The 10650-nt window shown below is 47.1% G+C and overlaps 1 protein-coding gene across 4 annotated transcripts in view; it reads left to right on the top strand.

Moving 5' to 3' along the window:
- Window positions 1-1342: 1342 nt before the first annotated feature.
- The window catches only part of FEZ1 (fasciculation and elongation protein zeta 1), a 44081-nt gene continuing 34773 nt past the window's right edge, over window positions 1343-10650 (top strand). For 3 of the 4 annotated variants that reach the window (XM_027580530.1, XM_027580531.1, XM_027580528.1), the window contains exons 1-2: window positions 1343-1520; window positions 6914-7269. In XM_027580530.1, the coding sequence (XP_027436331.1) occupies window positions 6959-7269 (311 nt within the window). In that variant the 5' untranslated portion in view covers window positions 1343-1520; window positions 6914-6958. Of the gene's footprint in view, window positions 1521-2002; window positions 2161-6913; window positions 7270-10650 lie in introns of those variants that run through there. The other variant, XM_027580529.1, reaches the window with a different exon arrangement.

Here is a 10650-nt window from a genome sequence, read left to right as displayed (position 1 = left end):
ACCCTGAGATCATGACCTGAGCTGAAATCAAGAGTCCCACACTTAACTGACTGAGCCAGTCACGTTGCCCCGACTCAGGGACCTTTTAACCACCTCCTTTTTATTTTTTTTAAGATTTTTATTTATTTATTTATTTGAGAGAGAGAAAGAGAGAGAATGAGCAGGGGGAGGGGCACAGGGAGAAGCAGCCTTCCTGCTGAGCAAGGAGCCTGGTGCAGGACTTGATCCGAGGACCCTGGGATCATGACCGGAGCCGAAGGCAGACGCTTAACGCACTTGAGCCACCCAGGTGCCCCAACCACCTTCTTTTTCCCCCACTCTATCTGGTTGATGCCGCCTGAAGGGCAAAGTGACCAACTCTTCCTTTCCTCTCAATGGGACCTTATTCCCTTGCTCCACCTTTGTCTCACGATTGAAATGTCTGTGGAATGAATGCATAAATGAGCAAAAAAAAGGGCTCCAGCTGCTTTCAGCTGAAGCTCTCAGCGTTGCCCAGGGGTCCTTCACCACACTTCCGCCAGTTGATCTGACTTCATCTCTAACTCGACCAAAGTATTTGGGTTCTCCAAGCAGACATGCTCATCAGGTGCCTTCCATTGATACCTGCAGTGCCTGTGCTTTTAGTTATCTGCTTTCATGAATTATTAGACTTTGCATTGACAGCATCCTTAAGGACAGACTTATGCATAGTGGACAAGATAAATGAATGAGGAGTTAATTTTCATAAGACCCCAGGGTCCTTCCTTATAATCCCCTGATGAATTATCCTCTATTACCTCAAGTCCTCCTGTGCCAGAAACCTCACTCAGCTTTATCAGCCTGGATCCAGCTCTCATCCTGCACCTTGGGGCGGTAAACGCCTTTATCACTTTTGGCTTGAGGTCTGAACTGGGTTTGGACTGGCAGGCATCCCTCAGCTTGCCCACCTCGGTCTCCATTAGAGTAGAATGAGTCAGAGCCCAAAAAAGTCCAAGGGAGTCTTTGGTGTGTTTGAGGGCATCCGCCTGCCCATCCACTCAGCCACCTGCCTGTGTATTTATGGAGAATCTACAGTGTCAGGCGCTGTGAGGTATCCGTATTGGGAGTTACTGCACGCACTCATCTTGGAGCTTCTGAATATTCATGAGGGAAGCAGAACGTCCAATGTTAGAGGGGGGAGAAATAGTAAGTCATAAATATTAATAAAGGCAGGCCACATGCTGCAGGGAAGGCTCGGAATGCTAATGAGGAGATGACGTCCGGCCCGGCGCGTGCCAGCGGGCGGGTGCCCGAGCGCGGGCGCGCCCCCGAGCGCCCGGGCACGAGCGCGGGGAGGGGGCGGAGGGGGCGGGGTGGAGGAGGGGAGCGGAGCCGGGCGCCGGCCGAGCTGCGGGGGGAGCGCTCGCTGGCTCGCTGCTGCCGCTGCCGCCGCCGCCGCCGCCGCCGCCGCCGCGCTGTGCTCCCGCCGCTCCCCGCGGCCCGTGGATGGGGGTGTCCCGCTGAGCCCCGCGATCCGCCTCCCTCCACCAGGACCCGGACAGGTGCCGTCGCGGGGGGCGACCTTAGCCCGGCCGACCCACTGCCGTGGGTGGGGGTTGGACGGGGGTGGAGAAGGAGGGGCCCCGCGACTCCGGCTTCTTGGCCAGCAGGTCGGGGGGTGCCGAAGCCCCGCGCCCCCAGCCCGTCCCATCCTGGAATCGGAACGGAAGAGCCCCGAGGCCGTCGCCCTCCTGCCCAGCCCTTCACGGGAGCGCAGCCCCCGGGTCGGGAGCTGTGGGATGATGGGCACTTCAAGCATCATCAGAGCAGAGCCTCGGCCCCCCAGCCAGGCCTGGCGTGCGTGTGCGTGCGAGTGTGTGTGTGTGTGCGCGCGTGTGTGTGTGTGTGAGAGAGAGAGAGAGAGAGAAGGGAGGCGCGGCGCTGTCTGGGGGCTGGGGGAACCGGGAACGCTGCCCGATGGTGTGGGGCAGTGGGTCTGTACCTCCTCCCTGGACCGTTATCTGGTCTGGCTACTCTTCAACGCCCCAGAGTCATCTATGCCCCTAAGAGCCTGAGCCCGCACCCGCCCGTGCCCCTCCCTGGGGTGCCGAGGCCGTCCCCAGGACCATGCATTCCTGCAGTGTCAGAACCTCTATCAGCTGCCGCAGGCGCTGCGGGAACGATTGTTTTACTACGGAACAGGTCGGAGAAAGGACGAGGGTGATGGTAGCGGTGGGGGCGCTGCCCTCCGGTGGGCCCAGGGCCTCTGGGGCTCAGGGGCACGAGGCTTGACAGAGCCCTAGGACGGGCGTGTTATTCCAGCCCTCTCTTCTTTTTTGCCTATCCCTTCCCTTCTCGCCGCTCGACACCCCCGGAACTCCCTGCCACTCCCGTGTCCCGCTCTTGTTTGGCCGAAGGGCCGTGGAGTATGTGTGCGGCCTGCTCGGGGTGAGCCCAGCTTTCTTGGAGCGCCAGCCATTGTGCTGCTTGGAAAAGCCTTTCTTTACCCCAACAGACCCGGGGGGGGGGGTGTCGAGAGGGGGATGTGAAATGAGGGTGAATGGAGCAGCAGGAGGAGGGGAAAGAGGGGGAAGCAGAACCGCAAAGGGGTTGCTGACTTAATATGCAACGAAATACTCTTTCTGTGAAAATGGGAAGCTGGCACAGTCCTGTGTCCTGGCTGGTTTTGCTGAGCAGCAGTGGGACAACTGCGGTGGATCAGTGCAGGGCAGATTTTAGGGATGGGGCGTGTGAGGGGCTAGAAATCAACTGATCTATGGGACAGGTAATAGGAAGAAGGGGGAGATGGAATGGGGCCTCTGTGGAGGTGCAGAGGCCCAGCAGGGGGAGGCATGGTGAATTCTCCTCTGCTCCCGCTTCACTCTGCTCAGCTCAGCAAAGCAGGGAGTGAAAATTTGTTACTGCAGCCCCAAGCTGCATCATTATGCTGCAAGGGAGAGGCTTCTGTGTTTCCTACCAGATCTCTGTTAAGCTCAGAGCCGTCTTTTCTTTTCCAAATTATACCCTATCGGGAGCCAAAGTAAATGGAATAGATTATACGACATAAACTATAGCCCTGCACTGTGTTCTAGGATACAGAGAAAAAGGCAAGGTGACCCTTCTGCGGTTCCCTTTTCCTGCCATTCTTCCTGCCTGCCTTTTTTTAAAAGTTGGTTTGGGAAGTGTAGAGACAGAGGATAAGCTCTGTTAATTGTATTAACCCCAGCTTTTCAGGGAGGAGGCCTCGGAGATGAGTTGGGAGTGAAGACAGGGCCGAGCTTGTCAGGATGCAAGAGTAGGGCATTTCAGTGGGGGTGCAAAGGCGCCTCACCAAGGGAGAAGAGCCAAAGAAAGTGAGCGAAATGAAGGACAGAAGGGGCACCGGTTCCAGAAGGGTGGCCAGCGTCAAACCAGAGGCCCCTCCTTGAGCCAGGCTTTCATGGCCTCTGCCACAGCCTGGGGTCTTTCTACAAATACCTGACTCAGCTTGGGTGTTGAGTAACTTCCAGTTTCCAGTGCAGGCTTTCAGTTTTTGTTTCATCGCCGGGTGGTCATTCATCCAGAGCTTCTTGGCTCCTGGGTGGTGAGTCAATTAAAAGAAATCAGGCTACATTGTGGATTGTTGAGATGACCATGTTTCTGAACTCTGGAGCTGTGGTATCCTGTTCTTCTTTTATAATCATCTAGGTGAATCCATTTTCTCCAGAGGCTGCCTGGGCTGAGGATGGGTGCTTTCAGCATAATCCCCCTGTTGCCAACACCCAAATCTCAATCTTTGTCTTAGATTCTGGTTAGATTGCTCTCTTGTTGCTGGTTAATAGTATAGACTGTGCCATTTCAAACTAGCACCCCACTGGTATCGCTTACTCTTTCCAGCTCCCCCTTCTGTCCTAGAGAAGAGTACAGATTTAAAGGAAGTGTAAATATCTGGAACATCAGCTGGTTAGCTTTCATGTCTCTCTGAAATGGGGCCAGTGTTCCAAGAAGCTTTGACCAAATAAAATCGAAAAAAAAAAGTGATAAAGTTTATTCAGCAATAGTTAAACCATTTGATCAACATTTGGAGCATTGCACATAGACTGTCATGGCAGGGGGAGTTTTTTTTTTTTTTTTTACTTGAAACACCCTCTCCCTACATTTCCATGAAACTGAGTTATCCTCATTTTCCTAAATTCATTGACATTTATTGGACACTACATATGCCATACATTGTGCTTAGCACTTCCAAAGATTATCTTCATTATTCTACAAAATAAACTTCAACTTAAATACTATTTTATTTTAGTTTTTAAAAATATTTATTTATTTATTTGAGAGAGAGAGAGAGAGAGAGAGAGAGCATGAGCAGGGGAAGGAGCAGAGGGAGAGGGAGAGAGAATCTTAAGCAGACTCATCACTGAGCACAGGGCCCGATGTGGGGCTCCATCTCATGACCCTGAGATCATGACCTGAGCCCAAACCAAGAGTGGGATGCTTAACTGACTGAGCCACCCAGGCGCCCCTAAATACTATTTTAAACCTCATTTTATGGATGAGGAAACTGAGACACAAATTTATCAGAGGCTGATAATTTGCCCAAGTCTCACACCTAAGAAGTGATGGGATCAGGAGGGGAACCTGGAGTGCAGGCTCTTAACCATCACAGAGTCCTGCTGTAGTCCACACAAATCCCTCATCTGTAAAGCCTTTTCTTGCTCCCTGTTGTACTCTGTGATCTTTTCTCAACTTACTTTGGCACTCAGGGATTCTCAATCTTTTTTGTGCTATTGGCCCTCTTGGCAATGTAGAGAAACCTATGGGATTCTCCTCCAAATATGTTTTTAAGTGCATAAAATATAGTTATATTCAAAGAGCCCTTTTAGGGATCTGTAGACCCTAGATGAAGAATCCTGGACTGGCAATTAGTTGTGTATTGTTTTATAGCCGTGTTGTCCAATATGGTAGCTGTGGGCCACCTGTGGCTAGTCTAAATGGAAATGTTCGGTGAATACCCACTGGATTTCAAAGACTTAGTATGAAAAAAGAATGTAAATTGTTTCATTAATATTTTAAAATATAGATTACATTTTGAAAGGCAACCTTTTAGACATATTGGATTAAATGAAATACATTATTAAAATATATTATTAAAATTAAGATTGTTAATAAGTTATTAAAATTAACTTGCAAAGCTATTAGCTCTACACCAACACCTTCATATTTTAACAGATGAGAAAAACAGGACCCATGATGCTTGTCACTTAGCCACACATTGGCAGGTCTGTTTGGCTCTTGAGCATATGTTCTTTCCAAGATATCATACTGCTTTTATATCTGTTTATCTTGATATCTTATCATGTTGCCTTTGCGAGCCATAAATACTTAGAATATGTTTTGATGGGATGTGATGGTAATTGGCTTAATTCCAGTATAGTCCTCGATACTAGGTCCTCACCTGGCATTACCTTTGCCTCACTTATGTAGAGTGTAAGTTTTATAGGCAGAGAGGGAGAATGGCACTGCAGGGCAAAACCCCTGGTTTTTGCTGTCTGTCCGGTTCTCCTCGGGTGTTGGTTCCAATTTCAGCATCTAACTGGACCAGTAATCACACAGACAGGAGAGGAAAGTTTGGTTGCCTTTGCATTTTACAGGGAAGACAGTGGAGTATGATAGACAACAAGGCTGGGCTGCTGAAATGGAAAATGAGAAAATGTATGTGGGGGACAGATGATCATTTTTCAATGAGCGCACATTGATTGATTGCCTAGCTGCACACCAGGGCGTGCTAGGAGCCATGCGTGATGTCCAGAGGACGTCTGTGCCCCCTGAGGAATTTAAATTAAAATTGGGGAAGGGCTTGTATATCCACATGGTTGGATAAATTGCAGTTGAAGGCAGTGTATGAGGAGGACCGAGAGCCATGGAAAAGAAAGCAGGCCCGAGTATGCAGCCTTTCGGTGGGGGGTGCCTGAGATGGTTATGGAGGCTGGCCTTGGAGCACATGGGTAGTCGGGTCTCTCTCTGTCAGGGTAACCAATCATTTGATCCATTCCTTTAGCCCGAAACAGAAGCTCTGTATCTTAGAAAAGCTCAGGTGCTTGTTTGAAAGTCTCTATTGGTCTATGATTTATTGATGAGGGTAGTAATACCCAGGTCCATGAATCCCTATCCAAAACCCTTGGGCCCAGGCATTTTAGAAAGCAGTAACAGAGTGCATATTCTGCATATCACCTCCTGGGGTTTGGGGCAGCAATCACCATAATTAAAAACATTAATATTTCTGCAGCAAAACACACGAAATGGGATAAATTAAAACCATAAGCAACTTTATATTCATGTAGATCAGCTTTAGTTGCCAAGTGAGGTCAGGTCAGGTTTTGCCACCAAATAAGTTATGAAAGACTTCTGGTTCAGAGCATGTGGTTAAGGATGTGGACCTATGGGAACAATAATAATAATGATAATAATAATAATAATGTTATTAAACGGAGAACATATGGAACAACGATGATGTTTATTATCTTCCAGACACTGTTCTGAGCACTTACCTGGGTTTACTCCCTTAACCCTTAAGACAATCCCTTGCAGATTATTATTTCTGTCTTGAGAAAAAAATAAAAGGAAGCACAGAGAGTTAAGTAACTTGTCAGGTTGCAACTGTTAAGGGTCAAAACAGGATGGAAACCTAGGCAGTCTGGTCCAGGGGCTGCATCTTAAACCACTGTGCTTTGTCTTGGGGAGCAGGACACTGGAAGCAGGCATGTGTCCAAAGTTTACTCCTCTTAGGTTATTCACACTGATGACACTGTTTGAATGCCTCACATGTATAACAGTGAGCAGCAGTGATGGATACCTGGAAAGTGGAATTTTCATTTTCAGAGGGATCCAGAGTCAGGGACGACCTGGTTATGGCTCCTCAGCAGGGCTGGCACAAAAGCCCAGCCCCAGCTCACATTACCTTGTTTATTTCTCCTAGATAAACGAGTCCTGAGAGTTGCCCTTGTCCTATCACTGGGCAAGAATGGAGGCCCCCCTGGTGAGTCTGGATGAAGAGTTCGAGGACCTTCGGCCCTGCTGCTCAGAGGACCGGGAGGAGAAACCACAGTGTTTCTATGGCTCATCTCCCCACCATCTAGAGGACCCCTCCCTCTCTGAGCTGGAGAATTTTTCTTCCGAAATAATCAGCTTCAAGTCCATGGAGGACCTCGTGAACGAATTTGACGAGAAGCTCAATGTCTGCTTTCGGAACTACAACGCCAAGACGGAGATACTCGCTCCTGTGAAGAACCAGTTCCAGATCCAGGAGGAGGAGGAGACCCTGCAGGACGAGGAGTAAGAAGTCTTAATTGCCCTCTGTTGCTTCAGACGCGAGCCCCATAGTCTGGGGCTCCTTGACATAGAACTGGTTTCTGTCCAAGGGCTCGTGGCATATCACTTAGACTTTTCTGTGGTGGGGCAGGGCCCCAGTAATTGCTGACATTATACTATTATGTCCCTGTACAGTGACCTGTAGAGCTTTCTTAAAATGGAAACCTTAACGGAATGAAAGATTTTTAGAAAATAGGTTTTCTTTGATACGAAATGGAATTTTAGGAGCATGATCCATTTTAGGGTCTGCTATCTTCAGTTTTCTTTCTTTTTTTTTTCCTTTCCAAAGATTTATTTTGCACAAGCCTTCTATAGCTTTCTTTTTCCTCATTAAAGCACACATTTTACTTTGCTTGCATGTGGAGCTGTTTCCCTTATTATTTCTAGTAGCTTTAATTACATACATTAATTAGAATTCTTAACCCTTAGAAGGCTTACTTTCTGGGGAAAACAAAGAAGTAAACAATGGTGAACTGTTTGTTATAACAGCATTCTTCAGACTGGCAAATTTAGGATACATTTAATAATTTCTAGAAGCACATGTTACAGGACTTTTCCCTTCGCTGTCCACTGTTCTTGGTCACACCGCTTCGAAGAATGAAGAGGTAGATGGGGCAGACTGGTGGGCAGCAAAGCAAGGTTTATTGAGTGATAGTACAAAGCTCCTGAAGAAGGAGGGGACCCGAGAGGGTTGCCCCTCCTTTTTTAAAGATTTTATTTATTTGAGAGAGGGAGCATGAGAGAGAGCACAAGCAGTGGGGAGGGGCAGAGGGAGAGGGAGAAGCAGATTCCCCGCTAAGCAGGGAGCCCGAGACAGGGCTCCATCCCAGGACCCTTGAAATCATGACCTGAGCCGAAGGCAGACACTTAACCAACTAAGCCACCCAGGTGCCCCTTCAGTTTTCTTTATATCAGTAGTAATCCACCCAGATATTAGAAATAAGGACCAGGAAAAAATTAATTAACTGTGACAGAGGAATATGTCACTGGAACAGTTTGCTTCAAGAAGCAGCAGAATTATGAAAATCACCCGTTTACAAACCCTCCTCAGGACTGGAAAGTTGTCTACAAATGTTAAGATATGTCCAAACAAGAAAGCATACAAACTGAACTGAGAGCCCAGGGAATTACCTTGGGCACAGTAAAGGTGATAATTAGGTGAGCTTGCTTTTGAGGAGGCAGAGTCCCTGTGTCACTTACTAGCCACCTCCTGGGGTCTTAACTGTAGTCAAGAAAAGGGCTTTGAGAAAAGTGCTGTTTGAGGAATGACTAGAAAAAGAAGGGGATAATTTGGTACATAAGTTAAAGAAGGGTGTTTCGGGCACTTAATAGAAAATAGGCCTGAATTCCCTGTAGAGAGAAAATATGCATCAATTGTTCTTTTTTTTTTTTTAAGATTTTTTTATTTATTTGACAGAGAGAGAGGCATAGCGAGAGAGGGAACACAAGCAGGGGGAGTGGGAGAGGGAGACGCAGGCTTCCCGCGGAGCAGGGAGCCCGATGCGGGGCTCGATCCCAAGACCCTGGGATCATGACCTGAGCCGAAGGCAGACGCTTAACGACTGAGCCACCCAGGTGCCCCTGAATCAGTTGTTCTTAAGGAATCACACAAGAAATGTCAAGTAGTTGTAATGGAACTTTGGGGCAACTGGGCTTTTGGTTTCTCTTTTTATGAACTTGAGCTGGGGGAGGGGGGGGAGCGTTGCCATAAGTAAGTGGGGTAAGAGAATGTGTCCGAGACAAGGGAGCCTGACCTGTGTGGGAGGTAGTTGCTGACTTGATGACCTTGTGAGTGTACCCGGGCTCTGTGTCTGTCTGTCTCACTCACTATTATATCCCCATGTCTAGTATAGGGCTTGGTGTGTTGTAGGTAATCCAGGAATATTTTTTGAAGGAAATACTGAATGTCGAATGAATTGGGTGAGCCATTATGGCTGGCCTTGTAGGTGAAGGTAATGCATTTCCAGATCCACACCATTTCCTTCTCTCCTTTTTAATTAATGTTGGCCTGAAGTCATGATCAGAGAGAACATTTTACTCTGGTGACCAGTACTGTAACTGTGAGCTATGTGTTTTAATTCAGTTTTAACTTTGAAACTGATTCTTCTTAAATTCTGAGCCTGTTATAATTTGTTCAACTCCTGTAAGTCTAAAAAGAATGGCTCTGGGGCTTTATTATACAGAGTATTTTTTTCATTCCTGGTGCAATGAACGAGACAACACCAAGACTGTGAATTATAATTTTCATACTCTTGCTAACTCACTGTGTGACCTTGGGCTAGTCACTTAACTCTAGTCGACTGTGTGGGTCCTCATCTCGGAAACCTTCAGAGCTCAATCTTGATGAAGCGGGGCTAAGGACTTGGAAAGAACCTAATTCCTTACCTCACCCAGGCTGTGCTCTGAAAATGACATTTTAAGATGTGTCCCATCTTTGCTTCCAACAAATCATTTCTTCCCTATCTAACCCCCCCCCCCCCCCGCCCCAGCTCCCCACTGCCTCATTAAGGATGAAGGCCCAGTGAGCAGGTTCTTACTCTCTTCTAGCACATTAGCAGAGGCCACTCAATGTTAATTACCATCACATGGGGTTATTCCGCTCACCCTGATTTTTCTGACTTGCCTGCCTCATTGACTGCTTCATCTAAAAGACCAAAGGTTGAATATTTCCTTAGAGATAAGGTACAGTTTGGGGATAGCACAGAGGGAGGAAGCCAGAACAGAGAAATTAACACTGTGCTTTCTAGGCGGTCAATGTATCTAAACCCTTCCAACTTAAAATAAAAATCAGAGTTAAATTGCACATTTTGCCTATAGATACCTATCCAGACACTGTAAAATTATAAACTATAAAATTATGATGAAGTAAGGAAAAAGATAATTTAATATCTAATCTGGATATGATTCTCCTGAGCATAGCTTGTAATAAACTTGCCTAGGTTTGGTATTGGGATGGGTATTTCATCCACAAATGGACTGAAAGTGTTTTGGCTGGGTTAGAGCTAAATAATAGAAACATAAAACAAAAGCTGTGAAATTCTTAGTCAAACTGACCTCCTTAAAGATAGCACAAGTCATAAAGTGAGTGCAGTAATTCCCTTTAAAGTTTGGATTTCTTTCTTTTCATGTGGAACTATTTGGCCAATAGGGAATTGGCTGAGATGTCAACTTAACTCTTGATTGTCAGGGCATGGAAGTTTTAGATACTACAGGAGAGTCAAATTTGAATAGCTATTTCCTGGTTGTAAGTTTAGAAACTTCCAGAATCTATTCTTTGCACATGTATGATTATCCTTTCCTTTGTCGTAAGAGATTGAATGCGGAGGCCAGAGACCCTTTAGGGAC

Source organism: Zalophus californianus, chromosome 11 (assembly GCF_009762305.2).
Source record: "Zalophus californianus isolate mZalCal1 chromosome 11, mZalCal1.pri.v2, whole genome shotgun sequence".
Lineage (NCBI taxonomy): Eukaryota > Metazoa > Chordata > Mammalia > Carnivora > Otariidae > Zalophus > Zalophus californianus.
Note: the sequence above shows the minus strand (reverse complement) of the source record. Positions and strands in the feature narration are given on the sequence as shown.